The sequence below is a fragment of the Mastomys coucha genome, unplaced genomic scaffold (assembly GCF_008632895.1).
Source record: "Mastomys coucha isolate ucsf_1 unplaced genomic scaffold, UCSF_Mcou_1 pScaffold15, whole genome shotgun sequence".
In the NCBI taxonomy this organism is placed as follows: domain Eukaryota; kingdom Metazoa; phylum Chordata; class Mammalia; order Rodentia; family Muridae; genus Mastomys; species Mastomys coucha.
In genome coordinates this window covers 116,408,251-116,432,554 of record NW_022196897.1, presented here as the reverse complement: position 1 = coordinate 116,432,554, position 24,304 = coordinate 116,408,251, and the positions used below count along the sequence as shown (strand labels likewise).

Below are 24,304 nucleotides of genomic sequence, written 5' to 3'. Positions count from 1 at the left end.
CTTATGTATAATAATAAATAAATCTTAAAAAAAAATTCTCCAATCAAATGGGCCAGAAACAAAAAGGCATTCATTGCTGCCCTAATATCGACAAAGTCGTGTTCAAACTAAAACTAAGCAGAAGAGATAAAGTGGTGCACTTCATTCTAATCAAGGAACAGTTAACCAAGAAAACAAACTATCCCCCATGAATAGGGCCTAAACTCTGGAGCACCCAATTTCATTTTTAAAAATGTACTACTAGGTTTAAAGACACATATTAAACATCAAGCCATCAACATTAGGTGATTCCAGTTCTCTCCTATCTCCAAGAGACACCTGGACAAAAAAATAAACAGACATATATCAGAATTACATGACACTAACTGCAGAAACCAGACAGTAAGAAAGAACCATTGCCCAGGGAGCAATAGAGGGGGATAGCAGGGTACCAGGGATCTGATGGAGGGAATGAGGAAGGAATGAGGAAGAGAAGGAGTCTAATGAGGGATAGAGAGGGAGATAAATACAGATAAATAAAGGAGGTAAAGTAACAGTAGGGATGTCTGGAAATAGTCATAAGGAATCACACTATTAACTATTTACCTATAAAGAACTATAATACAGCGAGTCTCTGTATGAGTAAAGCTTAGATGAAATTTTCTCCTATGGACTGACAATGTTTCATTCAAGAGTGAAAGGCCAGCTAACAAAAACCCCAATGCCAGGCATGAGAAGCCCTTTTTGTGTTGTTGGTCAGGGTTGTCCAAGAGACCCACCCCAAAACATACAGCCTGTTGCTATTGATCTTGGGTACCAGGCCCCCTCCAGAGGTGGAAGTTGCTTACTGCTAAAGACACGTTGCACTTCAGACACAGGGCTCAGAGTCTCTTCAGCTGTAACTGACCCGAGTGCCTCCTCCTCAAGGACTAGTTTTCATGTTACCAGAAGATACCTGGTATGAAGGCTTCCAAAGGAGGGAAGAAATCGACCATCCTACCTAGCTATCATGGTATGAACTACCACCATGGCAGTAAGGGTTCAGCGGTGGCATGAATACCTTAGCAGTAACTAACATCTTTCTAATTAGACTTAGGATCCACTCAACAAGAGAGAGGTCATGCTTGGCATTGGCAAACCTAGCCCACTACACAGGGCTAGTAAAATCATGAATCTTGGGGATACATTCTAAATACATGTCCTTCTACCCACAGGCAAGTGTAGTCCTAAGTCCTCATCAAGGAAACCTCTCTTTGCAAAAGAGACCATCACAGAAAACCACAACCAGTCCAAATACAGAGTTCTGGAGCTCAGCCCCAATGGAAAGATACACACAAAAACAGGCATTTATACCGAAGGCTCAGGGCGTGTTGCAGAGAGTGGACAGAAGGACTGGAAGACGAACAAGGAGTTTTCTGTGAGATTGTGTCTCCTAGGAACGTCAGAAGCTGCACCCATGAAGACTTACCAATGTGTCCCTAAACATGAGCTGAACAAGGATAGACATGCAGAACAGAGTGGGGGAAAGGCCATCAGGCTCTCAACCCTATACAAAGAACTACAGGCAACCGAGGAATGCTGGGAGTGGGAGAAATAGTCTTCCCTAGGGAATAGCTAAACCCAAACCATGATCATCCCTGAAAGCAGCCCCATCAGCTGGGCAGTGGTGGCTCACGCCTTTAATCCCAGCACTTGGGAGGCAGAGGCAGGCAGATTTCTGAGTTAGAGGCCAGCCTGGTCTACAAAGTGAGTTCTAGGACAGTCAAGGTTACACAGAAAAACCCTGTCTCTAAGAACAAACAAACAAACAAACAAAAAAAAGCAGGAACATTATACAGACTGAGCTGGTTATATGTAAGAATATATATGAATATACATAGATACATACAACCAATGGGAAAAGAGCCCATGAATTTAAAAGAGAGCAAGGCAGGCAGGATGTATGGGAGAGTATAGAGGGAGGAAACGGAAGGGAGAAATGATGTAATTGTATTACAATCTCAAAAATAATAGAACAAAAGGGGAAGATGACATCATACATCAAATGGACATAACAGATATCTATAGACTATTCCATCCAGACACCAAAGGATACACATTCTACTCCATGGCACACAGAAGCTTTTCTAAAAGAGAGTATATCCTGGGACACAAAATAAATCTTTACAAATTCAAAAAAAAAATGAAATAACTCCATATATACTATCTGACCACAGTGCACTAAAACTTAAAATTGACAGCAGACAAACTTCTAGTTAAATGCATAATCTCGCGAATATTAAACAACTCATTACTAAATGATGACTAGATCAAAGAAGAAATCAAGAAAGAAAGGAAAATTTTCCTTGGAACTAAATGAAAAGAAAAATCCTCTGGGATACATTGAAAACCATCCTACAAAGGAAATTTCTAACTCTAAATACCTAAAGTAAAAAAAATCAGAAAGAGGCACACAGCCACGGTGGAAAACACTCAGAGGTCAGGGCGCCACTACAATGAATAAGTATGTAATGGAGAGGAGAGAGAGAAAGAGAAGTGAATGGCTAGTGTAATATAGAGAGAGGCAGAACTGGAGTTGCAAGGGTGGTGATGTGAGCCGCCTGCCCTGCCACCTGGGGTCATGGCAGTGTCCTGCCCATGCTGCTGCCGAGGACCCTTTCTAGGTCTGTGGCTCTGTAGCAGCTGGGACTTGTGTTGATGTCTATGGCCTGTGTTACCACCAAAGGCCTTGAGGAAGTCCCTGGTCTGGGTTGCCTCCTGGGGCCATGCAGAATGTCTGAGGGATGCATAGAACTGGCCCGGCCCTCACCTGGGCAGCTTGGGAGAGCTGGTCCTGATGGCATCAGCACAAGAAAGCTGGCCCTGCACCTCAATGGCAAGCTGGCTGGAGGGCATGATTGTGAGAGAGCTGGCCCTAGTGGTGTGGGCACAGGAGAGCTGGCAGGCTGACCAACTCAGCTACCACCCAGGCCCAGATCTAGGGCTCTGAGCTGGCCCACCCCAACATCTACTCCATCAATAAGCTGTTGGAGCACAGGAAGGGGTCAGTCCTACAGAACCAAGCTGCAGGATCTCCATGACACAGGGCAATGACAGGATATCAGAGAGGAGTCCCAGTGAGGATCCAGTATTGATAAAGTAGCAGAAGCCAGAGGCCGCGAAACAGACCAAGGAACATTTGCAAGCAAAGCTGTTTGGGCAAAAGAGTATACTCAGTGATACACAGTGAGATTATTTATTTATTTATTTATTTATTTATTTATTTATTTGTTGTTTTCTTTAGTGGGGGAGGTGGTTGCAAAGGTAAAATGTAGATATGAAGGGCTGGGGAGATGAGCAGGATTGAAATGTATGATGTGAACTTCACAAAGAATAAAAGTAAAAAAAAAAAAATCAGAGCATAGATAAATGACTTAATGATTCAAATAAAAAAATTTGGAAAAACAAGAATAAACCAAATCAGAACCCAGTTGACAACAAGAAATAATAAAAAATCAGAGCATAAATTAATGAAATACAAACAAAGAAAACAATTCAAACAGAAAAAAAAAATCAGCCAGGCAGTCGTGGTACATGTCTTTAATCCCAGCACTTGGGAGGCAGAGGCAGGTGGATTTCTGAGTACCAGGCCAGCCTGTTCTACAGAGTGAGTTCCAGGACAGCCAGGGCTATATAGAGAAACCATGTCTCAAAAAGCAAAAACTGACTCTAAAAGCTGATTCTTCAAAAAGATAAACAAGATTGACAGACCCTTGGGTTAACCAAAATAGAAAACAAATCCAGGTCCTAAGAGCAGCCAGTGCTCTTAACCCTAAGCTATCTCTCCAGCCCACTGGCATTGGGTCTTCTGCCTGATCCTCTTCTGTCTACCTCCCAAGCATTGGGATTACAGGTGTGCATCAGCACCTGGGATCATTCTTTATGCTAACCCTTTAGATGGTCCTTTGCCTCAATTTTTTTTTCAAATTTTAGTTGATATAAATGGCACTAGAGAGAGCCAGTGAATGGATATATATACACACACGTACATGGACACACACATTTATTCTCAAACTCTCTCGGAATTCAGAAAGGGGGGCCTAAGCATTTACATTTCATAAAGGGACCCATGTGAAGTTTGGGAAATGTCATTGGAAAGTGAATGATACAAGAATAGTCCATTATCTAAAATGTTTGAGGCCAGATGTTTTCACAAATTCTTTCATTACCCCTCTGGGAAAGATCATCTGTTGGGCCTTTGGTACATAAACAGTTGAGCACAACCTCTACTCTATTTTGTATGTATTTGTGAAGTGCTTCCAGTGGCCTGTTGTTCCTAGCTGAAGCTGTTGAAATGTACTGTGAGACCATTTTCTCAAATTATAATTCCAGGACCAGAAAGATGGTTCAGTGGGTAAAGGTGCTTGCCACCAAACTTGACAACTTAAATTGGACCCTCGGGACCCAATGTGGTGGCAGGAGAGAAGTGACTCACAAGTTGTCCTCTGACCTTTACATGGATACCCTGGCACATGCATACACGCAAACACAAAATAAGTAATAAAGTACTTTAAAAAAAAAAATCACGATCCCAAACAAACCACACTGGACTCCATTCCAACATCTCACCATGGCTTTGTGTAACTGTTTCCATAGTAGCTCCTCTCCCTAAAAGTGACAAGTGTGTGCAGATTCTTTTGCCAACCACGTGACAGTGTGACTGTGCCAGACTTGTCCTCTGGGGCTGAGCCCCTTCCATCTACTCTCCCAGTTATCCAGCTCACCCTGAAGCTCTCTCATCAAGCCACTTAATACCTTAGAATTGTATGACACAAAGGATATTCCACAAGACAGGGCAGGAGCCTGAGGACAGAATGTCTGCTAAAGCAAAACAGAGGGAGGCAGTAGCATTAGGGTGGAGTCTCCCTCACTCTCACTTCCTAGAGGGTCTTCTACTCCTTCTCTTCCTAGAGGGCCTTCTACTCCTTCTCTGGGGCCTTGAGAAACTGACTTTGGAGACCCTTGCTCCCCTCAGCTGTCTGACTGTCTCTGCCTTTTTACTGCTAAGGGTCATTTGATGACAGTCTGAGAAATATGTCACTAGGAGATTGGATCACAGTGCAAATGTCAAGATGCATTCTTACACAAGCCTGCATGGTCCCACCTTTACATCTCTGATATGTGATGTGATTAACCGGTTGCTTCTGGGGAGGAAACAATCAAAAGAATCAGCAAAGGTCCTCTTACTTTGTTATTACTGTTTTCTACATGTATTTCTGTATGATTCTATAATCTATATAAGTAAACATTTTTTAAAGACAGGGTCTCACTAACTATATAGTCCTGGCTAGTCTGGAACTCGCAGAGATGCACTATTCTCTGCATCCAAAGTGCCGGGAATAAAGGTGTGCAGCACCACACCCAGCCTAAACCTGCTTGCTTTTTTTATTTTTTTATCTTTTTTTTTTTGTTGTTGTTGTTTTGTTTTGTTTTGTTTTGTTTTTTGAGACAGGGTTTCTCTGTGTAGCCCTGGCTGTCACTCTGTAGACCAGGCTGGCCTCGAACTCAGAAATCCACCTGCCTCGCTAGGATTAAAGGCATATGCCACCACTGCCCAAATAGAAACCTATTTTCTTAAGAAGAAAAAGCCAGATGAGTAAGGCTGCTGCTAATTTAACATGGTGGGCTAGTCAGGACTCACTAGTTGTATATACGTATATATATGTATATGTATACACATACATATATAGATATCACAGACATTTATTAGATGAGTGTACATGACAGCTGGTTCATCCAACAATGGCTGTCTTCACACAGGAGAGGCTAAGAACTGTGTAATTCATCTGTTCCCAAGACTGGAGGCCTCCATGGCATGAGTAGAAGAGAATTCTTAATTATTCTTGGCTGACCTGTAGACTGGGCCAGCTTGAAACAGAGATCTGCCAGCCTCTGCCACGGCTGCCCCTGCCCAACCCCTCACCCATTGGCCCCTTCAACCTCCTCTGTACCTGCCATGTCCCTTGACTGCTGGGTATACAAGAAGATGCCACCAGGCACAGCAAAAACCCTAACAACAACAACAACAACAACCACCACCACCACCACAACAACAAAAGAACCTTGTGACAGTTGGCAAGTGCCTTCTACACAAGCACGAAGACCTAAGTTGAGACCCAGAACTCAGGTAAAAAGTCAGGGGAAGCTCCCAGCTGCCTGTAACTTCAGCTCCAGGAGATCCTGCTCCCTCTTCTGGCCTCTATGGGCATTTGCACACATATGACACACATATACACATACAAATTTAAAGGGGGACAAGGCTGGAGAGATGGCTTGATGGTTAAGAACATGCATTAGCCTTCCAGAGGACAGGAGTTCAGTTCCCACCACCCTACTTCTGCCTTCTTGGAAACCTGCATTATGTGACAGTCAGACAGACATACAGACAAATAAATAAATAAGTAAATAAAATAGACATCACTAGCTCATTTAAAAAAAATAAATAAACGGGGACTGGAGAGATGGCTCAGCGGTTTAGAGCATTGACTGCTCTTCTGAAGGTCCTGAGTTCAATTCCCAGCAACCACATGGTGGCTCACAACCATCTGTAACAAGATCTGATGCCCTCTTCTGGAGTGTCTGAAGACAGCTACAGTGTACTTACATATAATAAATAAATAAATCTTTAAAAAAAAATGACATAAATCTAGAGCAATTGGTGAAGGATACACAATGTTCTTGGACTTTCACCTGCACTTGTACCCAAATGCACCTGAAGGGACATGTGCATAGACCCACAGTAACAAGGTCATGTAACACACACACATACACACACACACACACACACACACATACACACGCATGCACACATGCACATGCACCCAACCTGAACTACAGCATTTATATTTGTACTTTAACAGGCGTATTTCATTTAGCATAACGTCCAAAAGGCGAATCCATGTTGTCATAATGGTGTGATTAATCTTATCAATTTGGTTGGAATGAGAAACAACTGTGAGAGTGACTCAAAGTTTGAATGGACTGTTAAAGGCTATGGAACTGTGGATGTTGGGGCTTGTTAAAGGAAGTAGGCGACTGGGGGGCGTGTCCTGGGGGAGCTCCAGCTTGCCCCTCTGCCATGGGCCGGCAGATCTGGGCCTCCCTCAACCCGCGGGAGAAACGGGGGTCCTAGTCAGGTCGAGGAGGCATAGGCGATGAGATGACAAACAGAGCCAACACGAGGGTGTGTTAGATCTGAATGTATTTGTCCAAGGTGAGAATCAGGCTTAGATACCATACAGCAAACAGGGCAGATGTCAGGAGTCACGTAGGCAGGTGGGGGTTACAGCAGGGGACCGCAAGGTCAGCAGGGTCTGGTAGCTAGGTGTGAAGCAGGAGGAAGAGGAGTAGAGCCCTCCCTGTAGAGGTATTTAGATATTTCTATGCTAATTCTCTGGTTCTTGCTGGAGGCAATGACCAGGAGATTACAATCTAGCATTTCCTGCTAATTCTCTGGGTGGGTGGGGGGGGCAGGCAGTGGGGAGTCCCGACCTAACACTTTTAGCTCAAGTCCTAGAGTGAGGGAAACCCTTCATTACTCTCTAGTATGCAAAACACTACTAACTATTGTAAACTATCTGTTGTCCTAAGGAATGTACTCGACCTCTGTTGCCAGCTCTAGCAAGGGAGATACTTTGAAAGAAATTGCAAGCTATGGACAGCTTGGTATTAAACTAGGATAGTTGGAAACATTGTGTCGGCCAGGAGACAATGCCCAATCTTAACCATTTACAAATCATTTCTTGGGGTACCTTTATGCCTAATTATGAGGCCGTGTTGACAATTGGAAAGACTAATCTGGAACATGTCTGAGTTAGGGGATACCAGCGACTAGTCTGAAATCCAGGAGGCACAGATCTCCTTTTGAAGTCTTATTGCCTCTTATCCTTTATCAGGATTTTATCCCCGATATTTTGGATGTGACTGGAGTAGACGAGTGTGCGTAGCACCCCTCCCCTTTTCTTACCGAGTTGCTGCACACCATCCACCATGCAAGCCAGTCTGTCACACCTCTAAGCTCAATACACTAATTTTTTCTGCCTTAAGCTATGTCAGGTTTGTTTCCTCACAGCAACTCAGACAGCATTCTCTTTCTCTTTGAGGCTGAATAACAAACAGTTCATTGTCCAGATGTGAACCTTTGTGTTCACCTCAAAGTATGGATGCCACATATTGAGTTCTCTGAATCAAGTCCTGAGACGTTTGAGGGGTACAGCACGTGTTTTGTGGAAAAGAAGGGAGCAGAAGGCAAACTACAGCGAGGGATTTGGGGGGTTTGGGTATGGTTCTTTTTCCAGCTCAGAAAGCAGCTTTTAAATGACAAGTGCCCATGGTGAGGCAGATCATCAGCATGGGCAGCACACAGTGGAGCCAAGGATCATGAGCAGCAGGCAGTGGAGCAAAGCTGCCCATCTCAAGATGGTGGAGAAGCAGAAAGAGTGGGAAGAAAGGGCCATAGCAAAATATTACATTATAAGGCATGTCCCCAAACAACCCACTTGCTATAACCAGGCCAGTTTCACCTTAGTTGCTATGCTATGCGCCCATCAGTGGATTGTGAATCCATCTGTTACCAGAATGCCTAAGCTCTAATACACATGTGGATCAAGACATGGTACAATGTGCCTGTACTCCTGAGGCAGAGGGGACTACATCATATTTGAGGGTTGTTTTTTTTTTTTTTTTTTTTGCCTTGGCTGTCCTGGAACTCACTCTGTAGACCAAGCTGGCCTCGAACTCAGAAATCTGCCTGCCTCTGCCTCCTAAGTGCTGGGATTAAAGGTGTATGCCACCACCACCGCCCGGCTGAGAGTAATCTTTAGTGTAAAAAAATGTGGAACAATTTCCTTTCTTTCTGTCTGTCTTTCTTTTCCTGTTTCTGATGATTTAACAAGCTATAAGTTAAAAATGATCTCATTTTTTCCTCCCTCCTACCTCAAAATTCTATTTTATCATAAGCTTCACAAGCTTCAATATTTTACCCATAGCTTTGATTCTTAGTTTTGTTTGGCCGGGGGGTGAGGCGGGGGAGATGGTTTCACTATGTACACCAGGCTGGCTTCAACTCAGACATTTCCCCTGCCTCTGCCTTCTGTATGCTGGGATTAAAGGCATGTGCCACCACATCTGGCCAAAGCCTTAGGTTTGTAACTCTTCTGGTTTTAACTGGAACCTCTTGATATCAATTCTAGGCCACAGGAGGTATTCAACTTCATTTCACAAGTCCCCTCATTCTAGGACCAGCAGTTACTGTGATACACTCTTACTGTGACAGAGAACAAGGCAAGTCGCACACTTAGTTTCCATTTTTATCTTATTTTTAAATTATTATTGTTATTATTGCTATTGTTATCTGTGTATGTGCATGCATGTACATGCATGATGTACTTGAGGGGGCGGTACATGTGGAGGTCAAACACTTAGTTGGGTTGGCTCCCTCCTTCACCTTTATGTGGTTCTGGGGATCAAACTCAGGTTGCCAGGCTAGTTCTGCAAGTGTTTTCACCCACTGAGCTATCTCACTGGCCACACACAGACACTTTTAAAACTTCTTACAACATATCCACTAACAGTTCATTGCCAAACTAGTTCTTGTAGCCAAGCTCCATCAATGGAGTAGAAATGAGTGATGTATACCCAAGAATTGTGAAGAGATGAGGAGAGTAATCTAATCCACCGCTGAGACTAAGCATTACCTAATTACCAGATTATCAGAAAGAAACTATTTTTCCTGTAGTTGGGTTTATTCTTGGGTTAAGTTCCCTATTAGCAGAGCCCAGGGTGGAGAATCCTCAGCATGTCATCTTCTGAGTGTGTGACTTTAAAGTTCACAGGTTGGGAAGAGAGACAAAGACGGGACCAAGGAAAGAAAAGAAGCAGGAAAGGACGCCTCGGTGTCTGTCTGGGAGAGAGGGCAAGCGTGACCACATTTGGGAAGAGAGAAGGTATGATCTCATCTGGGAAGAAAGTATGACTTCATCTGGGAAGGAAGGGCAGGTGTGACCTCATCTGAGAAGAGAGGGCAGGTGGAAGAGATCCCAGATTCCATGGGAAACTGGAGAGAGCATTCTATTACAGAGTTGTCAGCCCCCCCCCAGGTGTGTGTCTGTGTGTGGGCAAGCATGTGTGCATGTGTGAAATGATTCACATTTATAGTTGTATCCTAGCTTGCTAATCTGTTACTATGTTAAAATACCATGACCGAAAGCATCCTGGGGATGAAGCTTCATTTATTTTCCTTGTCACTTGGGTTAAGTTCCTACTTCATCTTACACCTTATAGACTTCATCAGGGGACTTGTAAAGGCAGGGACTCAAGGCAGGGTCTTAAAGTAGAAACCATGGAGGAACCGTGCTTGCTGCTCAGTTTCCCAGATGACATTCAACTGTACCTCTTATACAACTCAGGCCTGAGTGCCCAGGAAAGTACCACCTAGAGTAGGCTAGGCCCTCCTACATCAATTGGCAACCAAGAAAATGTGCCCAAAGACATGTCCACAGGCCAAACTGATGGAGGCTGGCCTCCAAATGAAGTTTCTTCTTTCCGGGTGTGTCAAGCTGAAAACCAAGATCAGCCTCCTGAACTAGTTACTGTGTGTGTGTGTGTGTGTGTGTGTGTGTGTGTGTGTGTGTGTGACTGTGATTAAACACTGTGAATAGAAGTGACTTATGAAAGAGTTTACTTGAGATTACAGTTCCAGAGAGATAAAAGTAACATTTTATCATGCTACCCAGAATGCCTTGCAATTTGAACCACGTGAATTATCAACTTCTGGGCTTTTTTTTTTCCCCTTCTCTTTCCTTTCCCTCTCTCCTTTCCTCCTGTACTTTTTCTTCTTAATTTGTTTTATTTCTTGTTTTTGCTGAACTGAGGCAGTCTCATATCACATGAGACTGACCACAAATTTGCTATAAATAGCTGAGGATGACCTTGAACTTCTGATCTTTCTGCTTCTACTTCCTGAACACTGGAATTATGGATGTATATCACAACACATGGTTCATGAAGCTAGCAATCAAGCTCAGTGCCTCATACATGCTAGGCAAGCATGATGCCAACAGCTTTCCATCTTTAGTTCTATTTCTGTAATTTTCCATTTAATGTTTCTGTACTATAGTTGACTATAGGTAGCTGAACTACAGAAAGCAAAACCACAGGTTCGGGGCTGAGAATACAGCTTAGTGGCAGAGTGTTTACCTAGCATGCATGATGCCATGGATTACATTGCCACAAAATAAAACAAAAACAAAAGCAAATATGAATAAGCCTAGGGTAGGTAGGAATAGACAGAAGAGGTAACTGAAGAAAAGTACAAACATATAAAGGGTTACAGTGACTGTTCATAAGAGTTACACACACACACACACACACACACACACACACACACATACTGCTGGAAAGATAGCTCAGTGGTTAAGAGCACTGTTTGCTCTTGTAGGGGACTTGGGTTCAATCCTAGTACCCACATAGTAGTAGACAACCATCCCTAACTTCAGTTCCAGGGGTATCTGATGCCCTCTTCTGACCTCCATGGGCATCAAACACACGCATGGTGCTCAGGCATACATGCAGACAAAATACACATAAAATAAAATGAATGAATCTAATAAAAATCTTATAAAGAATTATACAGCCGGGCAGTGGTGGCACACACCTTTAATCTCAGCACTTGGGAGGCAGAGGCAGGCAGATTTCTAAGTTCAAGGCCAGCCTGGTCTACAGAGTGAGTTCCAGGACAGCCAGGGCTATGCAGAGAAACCCTGTCTTGAAAAAAAAAAGAAAAAAAAAAGAATTATTCATACTCGATAGCATCAAACTGAAAACAATTTAATTATCTGCCAGCTAACATATAAGAATATGGGGCTGGTGAGATGGCTTAGCAGGTAAGAGCACTGACTACTCTTCCAAAGGTCCTGAGTTCAAATCCCAGCAACTGCATGGTGGCTCACAACCATCTGTAATGAAATCTGATCCCCTCTTCTGGTATGTCTGAAGACAGCTACAGTGTACTCAAATAAAATAAAAAATAAATCTTTAAAAAATATATAATATGCTATGTCTAACTTATAAAAAACTACTTGTTCATATCCATAAAAGTAAACAAACCATTGATGTACATATAACAAAACAAATAAACCTTAAAATCGTTATGGTGATTCCAATTTTACAGATTTCAAGAACAGGCTAATCTACAGACATTAAAATCATTCGCCTGCACCAGGAGGTGGTTATGGGTCTGACTGCATAGTCCTGATTTGGGGGAAGAGGGCAATAGTTGGATCTATCAATAAAAATGAGCGATACATTTTTATAACTCATTTTGTGATGAGGAAATTATGCCTCTATAAAAAGATTATTTTTAGGAATCCTCATTAGATGGATTACATGCGTCATCTCAGATAATGCAACATGGCCGGACATAATGGAGCATTCCTATAACCCTCATTAGGCCAAGTTGGGAAGATAAAAGTTCAAGTTCAAAGCCAGCTTGTGCCACATAGGCAAACCCAATCTAGAAAAGGGAGGAGGTGGGGGGTTATCAAAGGAACAGATGGAGAAGGGAAGGAAAAGGAGACAGAAATAGAGGAAACAAACTTCAAGATTGTTTCCTAGAATTTGTTCTGTGTCTTTATGTTAGTGTCGAGCAATTCTAATTGATAAATGTTCAATAGGCACAAAAGTGAAATACTTAGATATGGCTACCATTACTGCTATGTTACAATGAAAATTAACATATGCGATATCTTTAAGGAATTTTATAAACAAGTTATAAATAATGAAACAGGTGGCTACTAAAGATATTTGCAAGAGTTCACTGGGGGGGGAGGGAGAGAAGAAACCTTATTATCAACAGCTCTGTCACTGTGGCATCCATGAAACTGGATGTGGTATTACCTGCCTATAATCTAACCACTTGAGAATTGGAAGCAGGGCAGTTCAGTCATCTTTAGCTACAAAGTGAATTCAAGGCCAACCTGGGGTATAAAGAAACCTGTCTCACAAGCAAGCAAGCAAGTTCCCTAGGGTCTGGGTATGTAGGTTGGTTGGAAGGCTGCTCTCTCACATGCATGAAGCCCTGGGTTTGATTTCCATTGTCTCATAAACTGGGTATGGTCGCACGTGGCCTGTAATTGCAGCACTTGGAAGACAGAGGCAGAAGTATAAGAATTTTAAAGTCACTCGGAGTTACACTAGCAAGTCTGAGAGGTCGGCCTGGGCTGCATGAGACCATGTCTCAAAAATGTTAAAAAGGACCCTGACCTTCTGTGCTTGCTAGTGTTTATCAGCTTGATTCAAGCCAGAGTCATCTGCGAAGAAGGAATCTCAACAGAGAAAATGCCAGCCCTGACGTGGTGACACAGGCCTTTAATCCCAGCACTTGGGAGGCAGAGGCAGATGAATCTTGGTGAGTTCAAGGCCAGCCTGGTCTACAGAGAGAGTTCTGGATAGCCAGGACTATACAGAGAAATCCTGTCTCAAAAAAACAAAAAGAAAAACAAAGAAAAGAAAGATAAGAAAATGCCTCCATCAGATTATCCAGTGGGTAAGTCTGTGGGTGGAAGTGTCTTGATTAATGGCTGATTTCAGGGGCCCTGTCCACTGTAGGCAGTGTTACCCCTGGGCTGAGCAAGTCAGTAAGCAGCCCTCCTCCTCCATGGCCTCTGTCATGGTTCCGGCCTCTGCACCTGCTTGAGTCCCCTTCCTTCATGATGGACTGGTGAGCTACGAGGTGAGGTAAAGCTTTTCCCCCACAAGCTGCTTTTGGTCATGGTGTTTCTCACAGCAACACGAAGGGAAGTAGAGGAACAGCTTCTGTTTGGCATGCTCTACACCCGAGGGCTGGCCAAGAGTTTGCTCAGGACTTCAAACCAGTGTATTTCCACAGTGCAGCTGTTGGTGCTTCTCAGGACAGGTGAGGCCTATCTGGTATTTTTTGAAGAAACCTACATCTGTACTATCCATGCCAAATGTGTAATGGTTATGCCAAAAGATATCTAGCTAGCACACTTCAGGTATGAAAAAAAAAAAAAGGAAAAGAATGATGGGAAACATTTCATTCAAAAAGTATTTTCCATTCTTCCTGTTATTAGAGGTTCTTGTTCTTTTTCTTTTCTTCCCTCCTCTTTTCTCCTGTTTTTTAATTCTCCACACCCTGCCTGTGTAGTCCAGTTGGTTTGGAACTACTATGTAGTTGAAGATGACCTTGGACATCTGATCATCTTGCCTCTACCCACAAGTGCCAGGATTACAGGCATGTGCCACTATGCCTCTTTATCAGTAGTTCAGAACGATAGAGACTTTTCCTCATGGAATTAAAAGTACTTTAGTATGTTTGTTACTAGTAGTTGCAGTCTGGGTGTTTCCAGGGTCTTGGTGTCTTATTCAAAGAATTGAAAGTGGATACAAAAAAGGAGGATAGGAATGGATTTTATTCGTAAGCAAATGGAAAAGTACAGGACATATATGCTCCATGAAAGCAGAGAGCTATTTGAACCTTAGGGCCCTGGTAATTTCCTGGGGCATCCCTTGATAGGTCCAAGATGAAGAAGTGGCGTTTGTCTTGATTGGCAGGCTTACATTGCATAAGCTTTTGTTTGCTGTGCATGTCCTTTCTCGTGATGCATTTGATTGTAATCTTATATATTCCCAATCATGCATAGACATGATTTTAGGTAATTTTCCCTAAAAGTTCACTCAGGGGACATAGTTTGCCTAACTGTGCATGTATTTGAAACCAGTCTAAACCGTTTTGCCATTGCCTCTTGTTCCAATGTTTGTTCTTGAATGTATTTGATCACAAAAAGAGAGAGTTACTAAGACTACTAAGGAGCTCTGATGGTTGTATTAATTGTCAATATGACAGAATCTAAAATCATCTGGGAGATGGACCCCTGCGTTTGCTTGCAGGGGGGGATCTTGATTATATTAATTAATATAGAAGGATGAATATAGATCACGGGCAGATATTCTCTCATCATGGGATCCAGGATTGTATAAAATTGTGAGATAGAGTTGAACACTTAGCAAGCAGACTCATATTTTTTTAATAGAAAATGTGATTTAAATATTTCTTTATCTTATATGTAATAGTGTTTGGGTTGTTCCAAGGTCTGTACACCAGTTGCAGGCCTGGTGCCTGTGGAGACCAGAAGAGGATGTTGGATTTCCTGGAACTGGAATTCCAAAGAGTTCTAAACTGCCATGTGTTTGCTGGGAACTGAACTCCACTCCTCTGAAAAAGTAACCAGTGCTATTTATTTATTAGTTAATTAATTAATGAACTTTATATCCCAACTTCAGTTCTCCCTCCCTCCTCTCTTCCCACTCCTTTCTCCACCCACCTCCTTTTCTCTTCAGATCACCATGATTTTCTGCCAGCCTTGGTGCAGCAGTTTGCACTAAGACTGGCTTCACCTTTTCCTATTGAGGCAGCCCAGTAAAGGGAAAGAGTCTTGAAGGCTGGCAGTGGAGTTAGAGACAGCCCCCGCTCCCACTGTTAGGAGCCCCACATGAAGACTAAGCCACACAACTGTTACATGGGCAGAGGGGCTAGCTCAGGTCCATGCAGGCTCTCTAGTTGTAGCCAGTGCTCTTAACCACTCAACTACCTATCCCCATAAATGTAATTTCCTAAATTTCATTTTATGTGTATGGTGTTTTGCTACTATGTATATCTGTACACCACATGTGTGCAGTTGTGAAGGCAAAAAAAAAAAAAAAGGGGGCATTGGATCCCCTGGAACTGGAGCTACAGAGGGTTTAGAGCTGCCTTACGGGTGCTGGGAATCCAATCTGGGTCCTCTGGAAGAGTAATAAGTGTCCTAAACTACCAAGTCATCTCTCCCAGACCCAAGCATATGTTTTTAGTGTTGGATGTCTGTAGCCCTGTTCCTGTTTGCTACTAAAGTACACTTGACTATATATACATGCATATTTTAATAAGAGCCATTATAAGTCTGGACGTGGTAGCTCACACCTGTAATCTTATCATTTAGGAGACAGAAGCAAAAAGATTCCTGCAAAAGTTGGAGGCCAGACCATCTAAAAAAAATTAAAACTAAGTGAAAAGTAGAACTGTTAGAAATTAACGAAAGCCAGGTGTGTTAGTCAGGTTTCTCTAAAGAGGCAGAAGTGAGAGAATGAACAGAGGCAGAGTTGAAGTGGAGATTTCTGGTATCCTTGGAAACTCGGTTATGTCATATGATGTTTTGCTGGGGCAGACAGATGAAAGAATGTTTTGCTGAAGCAGACACGTGAGGGGATGTGTAGTGTTTAGAAAGTATATAAAAATGACCCAACAGATGGCGGGAAGAGGCTCTGGCGTTGCTTTGCCCTAACCTATGTAGCAAATCTTTGCCATAAAAACCTCTCATGATATTCTGGTGGCTTCTTGTTACTTCTCTGAACTTTGGCCAATTGACAGAGCTTTGCGGTTTCTTCTTTTTTTTTTTTTTTTTAAATTTACATTTCAAATGTCCCCTTTCCTGGTCTTCCCTGCATGAATTCCACATCCTATCCCCCATCCCCTTTGCTTTTAAGAGGGTGCTGCCCCACCCACCCACCTACTCCTGCCTCACCGTTCTAGCATCCCCCTTCTCTAGGGCCTCAAGCATTGACAGGCCCAAGCGTCTCCCCTCCCACTGATGCCAGATAAGGCCATCCTCTGCTACATATGTGGCTGGAGCCATGGACCAGCCCATATGTATTCTTTGGTTGGTGGTTTAGTCCCTGGGAGCTCTGGATGGTCTGGTTAGTTGATATTGTTGTTCTTCCTATAGGGTTGCAATCCCCTTTGGCTCCTTCAGTTCTTCCCCTAACTCTTCCATTGGGGTCTCGGGACTCAGTTTGATGGTTGGCTTTGAGTATCTGCATTTGTCCTAGTCAGGTGCTGGCAGAGCCACTCAGAGGACAGCCAAACCAGACTTCTGTCTGCTAGCACATCTTGGCATCAGCAATAGTGCAGGCATTTGGTGTCTGTGTGTGGGATGGATCCCAAGGTGGGGCCATCTCTGGATGGCTTTTCCTTCAGTCTCTCCATTTTTTGTCCCTGCATTGGTTCAGATTTAAGTGGATCTTCCTGCTTCATATAATCTGATTAAGAAAATTCCCTCAAGAATGTCCAGCAGCTTGCATTTTAGTTGATTCCAGACGTAGTCAAGTGGACAATAAAGATTAGCCATCAGAAATCTACCCCTTGTCAACAAGAATATAATCACACCTTTTTAATGTCATGCTTAATTTCCATATGAAAACAATAACCAGTTTGTAATTCCAAATAACACTGATATAACTATCCTACATATAACCACAAACACATCATTAATTTTCAAATAGGTTACAAAGTACCTTGAGAAATGCTTAGTCTTCTAAATATAATAATATATATAATAATACAGATTTTCAACACAACCTCCAATATATCTCAATTGATATTATATTATATGATAATAGAGAAAAGAAAACACAAATATCTGCTTGATATATATGTATATACACACAAATATCTTCTTAATGGGATGTTATAGAAATACTTGTGTCAGTTACAATCCTTGTTTCTGCAACAGGTCATGTGACCTCCACTGATATTTATAGCTACTTTCCTCTACTATTTATTCTGTATTTCCTCCACCCTCAGGAAAAACCTTAGCAGGTTCTAGGTCTTTACCTGAAAGAGTGATACATATCTTTACCTCTGGAGTGTCTTGGCCCTTTGTCATTCTGCCTGGATTGGGTTATTCTAGTTTCCAATTGATTTTAACCACAGGACATGGCAACACCAAGAGACCCTAAAGGAGGATCTCCTGCACGATAATCTTCCTTACCTCCATTGGGAGGAAGCAATCCAGTTCCCCTTGGTAGTTTGGATCAATCACCATCCTAACACTCTTATTCCTTTCTTAGCTTTTTGGCTTAAGGGTATCAGAAGCTGTGTCTAGCGGGAACTCTGAGCTTCCAGATCAATGGAATGTTTGCTTGTCTCCAGGCAGGAACACTCCTCTGGAACCAGAACTTCTAGGCCAGTATCACTTAAGGTTGAGGAAACAGGAAGCAGAAAATTCCCTAATGAGTTACTAGGGATAAGAGTGAGTGGAACCATTCCCATCTCTCTCTTTTGATTCCTGGGCCTGTGAATGCTGGCTATCAGAGAAACCTTACTGCTTATTGGATGTTGATTCAAGGCATACACTGCCTCCTAAAGAACCCTGCCCCAGCACTCCAGGATACTGCCAACTAATTAGCATTGTAATCGTGTCTTCAAAAGGTCGCCCTAATTGTTAGTGCAACTGTGTTTTCAAAAGGCCATTACACCATTCTAACAAGTCAGCCATTTCAGGATGGTGGGGAATATGATAAGACAAATGGATTCCATGAGCATAGGCCCACTGTCCCATATCTCTGGCTGTGAAGTGAGTTCCATGGTCAGCAGAGCTGTGAGGAATACCATGGCTGTGGATAAGGCATTCTACAAGGACATGGATGATGTTGGTCTAGCAGAAGCAATACATGTAGGAACAGCAAATTCATAACTAGAATAATTATCTATTCCAGTAAGGAAAAGGCATTGACTTCCCATAAAGGAGAGCTATCCAATGTCCACCAACTGAGTAGGTCACCGGCTGGTCACCCAGGGGAACGGCTCCTTATCAGAGGCTAAGTGTTAGCCTTTGCTGCTGGCAGCTTTGACACTCAGCAGCAACTGTAGCCGGGTCAGCTTTAGTGAGAGCAAATCCATATTGTTAAGCTCATAACTTCCTTCTCTCCCATGGTGGCCATTTTTTTCATGAGTACTGTAAGAAATACATGTATCAGTAGTAGGCTCTGAGAACTGTCAGAGACAGAGATTGTGTAGGCAGCTCCAAGGAGACACTTATTAGAAAAGATGACGTGAGGAGTGGTCAGAGCAGGTGGAAGAGATGCAGCTGAAGAGGCAGACTCTAAAATTTGGAAACAAATATGGTGGTTGGCAGAAGAAGCCAGCAGAAACAAATGATCCATACCTTAGGAGAGTCTAGTCAGCAACTAGGTTCAGAGGAGATGCTGGGCCATTTGGAAAGAGGTCCATTTGTGCACCTACTGCATAGCGCCACCAGATATATTCAAGGGGCACTGTAAAGGCATTGCCGATATGACCACTCCGTGATATTGTTAAGGTTTTAATTGTAGATATGAGAGAACAGCCAGAGGCATCTGGAAGAGTCCAAAGCAGAGAGAAAAAGTAGTAGACTGAATATGGCCAAAAGACTAGACATGGCTGGGGTTATCTGTGAGAGAATGAAGAATAGTGAACAGAGAAAGCATAGAATAGCAGGGGCAGTGGGGGAAACCTTGTCATTATAAAGAGAACTAATGGGTATCTGGGAGGAAGGAAGCCTGGGCAGACAAGAACGCCTAGGATGCTAATGTGTTAGTGTGGACTATGAATTATATAATAGGTACTTGGGATACTGAAGGAGCCTGGAGGCCAGCATGTGCTTCTCGATGCAACTACAGGCATAGCTAATGGAGCCATAAGTTCCTTTTGCCAGAGGTAAGCAAAATGACTTGTTTTGGCAGATGGGAACTGGTTTCACAAGTTCCAGAGGCTTTTATCTCCTAGAAATTCTCCTGTAGTCCAGGGTGAGCTCATTTCTGGGACTTTGGACGCTGTTTGGGGCTTGGGGAATTGGACAATGACAGGACTGGCTGGGGAAAAAGGCTGACTGTCACAGGATGGGTCATTCTAGCTACTTGATTATTGAACTCCTCAGCTGAAATCACCTATTGATGAGCATTTACACAGGACACAATTATTAGGGTGTGGTGGCCTATGTCTTTAATCCCAGCACTTGGGAGGCAAAGGCTGGTGGATCTCTGAATTCCAGGGCAGCCTGGTCTACAGAGCAAGTTCCAGGACAGTCAAGGCTACACAGAGAAACCCTGTCTCAAAGAAAAGAAAATTCATGAGATACAATTATCACATTTTTTTTTCCTCCAAATTTGGAGAGTGCTATCCAAATACTTCTTCTCAAGATGTCTGTCTCCTCAGTTTTTCTTTCAGTCATGCTTTCCACACTCCTATCTAGCTGCTCATTGCTACGGCCCGTGATTCAGTAAGCAATGGCACATCTGGGCACTTCTCCTTAACTGGGTTCAGGGTGGAAGCCGAGAAAACCCACTTCAGATACAGAGACTTAAAAACAAAAGCTTTATTTTCTGAGTGCTCAGAGAGGTAGGATATAAACTTCACCCTGAAGGGAGACTGTACAGTGTATTTCCAGAATGGGAACATAAATTGAGAGGGGGATTGAGAGGAGCTGCAGGGTTATCCAGTTGTATTCTGACATTATGGGTTAAGTAAAAGACTGGAGACTGGGCTGTATCCAGGGCACCTGGCTTCAAGATTCTTAATTCATTTTCCTTGATGTTAGGCCCGGAGTTCAGAGTGGTAAGAGGAAAAAGGAGTGGGTCAGCTGCATGTAGTTAATTAGGGTATAATAGACAACTGGTTATGTATTTTTGCAACTTATGCAACTTGGTTTGGATAACAGTGATTTCTATATTATTTATCAGTTAAGAGACAATTAAGGAAACATTTGGAGGGGCTAGCGACCTGGCTCAGCAGGTAAGAGCTCTGATTGCTCTTCCAAAGGTCCTGAGTTCAGATCCCAGCAACCACATGGTGGCTCACAACCATCCGTAATGAGATCTGACGCCCTCTTCTGGTGCGTTTGAAGACAGCTACAGTGTATTACGCTGGAGCGAGCAGGGCTGGAACAAGCAGAGGTCCTGAGTTCAATTCCCAGCAGCCACATGATGGCTCACGGCCATCAGTGCAGCTACAGTGTACTCATACATGTAAAATAAATAAACATTTGGAGAGAAGAAGTGGTATGGGTGTTCGTTCCTAGGCCTGGGAACATGAACTTATTTCACCTTGCCAGTAAGAGCAGTTTTCAATCAGTTTTGCAGACACAGCTTCTTTTCAGGAATTCTCATTTACACTATCTATTTCTCTCCAATAGCACATGAAAAAATGACCATAAGAAACTACAGCCTCATATCTAGTAAGATGACTACGATCCAATAGATGTTAAATGTTTGGGAACACGTGGAACAATTGGAACCCTCTCGCCTATATAATGTGAATATAAATGGTGCAGCTTTTTTGGAAAACAAACAAACTGCCTCAAATTACTGTACACAGCATTTCAGTATAATCAAGCAGTACACTTCTAGGCGTATACTACATATACAGTAGAATTAAAAACATGTCTACACAAAAACTTGTCAATATTCAGTCATATTGGCATTAATTTAAGGCACAGAAAGTGTGGAAACAAGCCTCTATTCACTAACTGATAAAGAATGAGCAAGATGAGATATCTGCATAACAGGGTATGAGTCAAGCATCCAAAGGCACACAATTTTGTTCTATGCTGAGAATTGTAGTAGCCTTCCATCTGGCCATAATGGTGAAAGCCTGTATTCTCAGTATTTAAGAGGTTGAAGCAAGCTGGGCAGTGGTGGCGCATGCCTTTAATCCCTAGCACTTGGGAGGCAGAGGCAGGCCAATTTCTGAGTTCGAGGCCAGCCTGGTCTACAGAGTGAGTTCCAGGACAGCCAGGGCTATACAGAGAAACTCTGTCTCAAAAAACAAAAAACAAAAAGGAGGCTGAAGTAAGAGGATCAGGGGTTCAAGGCCAGCCTAGGCTACATAAAACCTACCAAATGGGGGAGGGAGGAAGAAGGTGAATATCCCATTTGCTTGCAGAGAAAAGCTGTATTCTCAAAGCAGATTCGTTTTTTGTTTTTGTTTTTTTGTTTGTTTTGTTTTGTTTTTGTTTGTTTGGTTTGGGTTTTGGTTTTACGAGACAGGAGACAGGGTTTCTTTGTGTAGTTCCAGGCTGTTCTGGAACTAACTCTGTAGACCGGGCTGGCCTCGAACTCAGAAATCCATTTGCCTCTGCCTCCCAAGCGCTAGGATTAAAGGTGTGCGCCACCACTGCCCGGCTCAAAGCAGATTCTTAACAGAGCCGGAGATGTATATAATGTTTGGGTCTGTAGAAGCTCGAGGTGTTTCAATAAATTGACCGTTTAGCAATTTACAGTCTCCTGGCTGTTAAAAGTGGTCTACAGAACAAAGCAGCTAAGAAAGGCTCTTTCATTCCGAAGCCTAGTAATTGCGCTGCTGATTGGGCTGCTGTCAATGATTAGCTGGCTTTCAGAAGCTGTTGATAATTGGCTGACTTGGAAGCCCCTGAAGAGAGACTGTCTCTGATTGGCTGATTTTCAGATACTGTGTTGGTTACCTCTAAACAATGGTTACACGTTCATGACTTGCGTCTGAAGGCAAAATTTTATTTTCCTTTAAGTATAAAAATAAATATTTTAGTTCCTTTTTTTTCAAATCTTCAGTTAAACCTGCAAGAGAAACCTTGGGGATTGTTAAAATCTTTATGAGCGGAAGGAGGATTTTTCAGCCAGTACTACTTATAAATAATTCAAAACCGATCATTGTAGCAGGGAAACTAGTCTTGGGTTATAATTTTGTATGAGAAGATGAATTTAGGACATGTAAGATATCTTGACAAGGTCAATATATGTGGTTCTTAAATAGACCCTGTATATAAAGGACGTGAGTAATCCTCCACTTTATGCAGGATGGAACTCGGGCTCTGAGATTTTCTGGTTCCCTGACCCACAGCTGGAAACAATTCTACCCATAATCTAAACTGCAAAGACAGGGGTCTCCTGGGATACTGTGATACACTGTATGCCAGTGCTCTCAACAGGCCGCATCGCTAAGGGGCCGAACCTTTCAAGGATGGGTATGCAACTGATGTGAAACAGATAACTGTAGCCAGGCAGCGGTCCAGGACACATCCTTCCAGGATGAAGCCAAGTATAGACCTGAGGAAGCCTAGCCCGGCCCTCGCTGGAGCGAGACCCCGCCCCCGGGCGCGTCCGCGAGCTTGGTGGTAGCTCCCACAGAACCCTCAGGACGCTGAGAGACCTAAGGGCCGGGAGATGTGGTGTCCTGGAGCCTACGCCTGGCGGCCCGCACCCCAAGTCCGTCTGGCTCCTCGGCAGCACGGTGCGGTGCGGGACCCCGACACACACTGACGCCCCCGCTGCGCGCGCTCCCGCCCCGCCCCACGTGGCCGCGCGCGCCGGCCCCGCCCCCTCGGCGCACCCTCGCTCCGCCCTGCCGCTGGCCCGCTGCGGTGCCGGCCCCAGCGACCCTCCGCGGCCCCCAGGTCCTCCGCCGCCCGCCTCCATGGACTCGTTTTTCTCCCAGCAGCCGGGGCTGTCCCGCGCGCGCCTCGCTGGCACCTTTGGCCGTGGGGCGGCCTCGGTCAGGTATGCCGCGTCGAGACCTCCGAGGGTGGCCCGGGATGCGCCTTGGGGCGGCTAAGCCTCGGGCGGCAGGGCGTGGTCTGATATGGCTTCCTTGCGGAGGATTGTTTCAAACGGCTCTGTGAAGAACGTTTGCCCGGGGACAGGCGGCCTTCTTGGAGGGACCCTGCTATGTCTGTAGCTCGACAGCCCACCGCGGTTCCCGGGAAGACCCCGTTATGACATCCCCACCCCACGGACCGGTTTTCCCTTAAACCTTCCCCACCGACAGCCCGCCGCTAGAGGCCCTGTATGCACGCGAGTGGAGCCCCGGACACGGCCGCGCGAACCCCTTTGCTCCGAGGTGTCCAGAGCCTTTGCCCCAGACTGCAGCTCGGTTGTAGAATTCCCAGTCCCCTGCATGTACATGGAACTCCCCTCACCTGTCCCTGTCCGCTGCATCCAACCCCTTCCCCTTGGGAGCACCTGTTTCGGGGACTTGAAGGTCATTGGGGGCGCAGGAAGGAAAAGGAAACTGGATGGAGAGGGAAAGGAGGCTCAGAACCCCCCAAAGCGGCAGACACCAGGTTCCTGATAGAATCCAGGCGTGCCGGTGTACTGGGAGGGGAGTTGACATTAGGGAGGGCCGCCCTGCTCTTTTCCATACAGAAGATCTGTTTCCAATTTCTGCTCTCTGTCTTTGGGGCTGACCTTGATAGTCTGGGCTTTGTTTGTGACGGAGCTGGTATGGGGCTGCCAGCGAAACGCTGAGGTTGGAGGGATGGAGGTGTTGCAGTAGGAACCTATAAGAAAGGGAAGGGAGGAGTCATGGGGGTTTGGGTACTGCTAACCTGTCATTAAACCAGAAGAGGCTTTTTTGTTTGCTTCCTTGCAGCCATTTGGCAAAGTAAGTATGCTATTGTTCCCTTGAGTGGGGGTTGTCAACTAATATGTTAGAATGGCTTTTCCT

At 44.0% G+C, this 24,304-nt stretch overlaps 1 protein-coding gene across 1 annotated transcript in view; it reads left to right on the top strand.

Annotated features, from left to right (window-relative positions):
* Positions 1-22,949: 22,949 nt before the first annotated feature.
* CUNH20orf194 (chromosome unknown C20orf194 homolog) overlaps positions 22,950-24,304 on the top strand; it is a 133,412-nt gene continuing 132,057 nt past the window's right edge. The window contains exon 1 of the mRNA XM_031371926.1: positions 22,950-23,358. Within this exon, the coding sequence (XP_031227786.1) occupies positions 23,276-23,358 (83 nt within the window). The 5' untranslated portion in view covers positions 22,950-23,275. The remainder of the gene's footprint in view (positions 23,359-24,304) is intronic.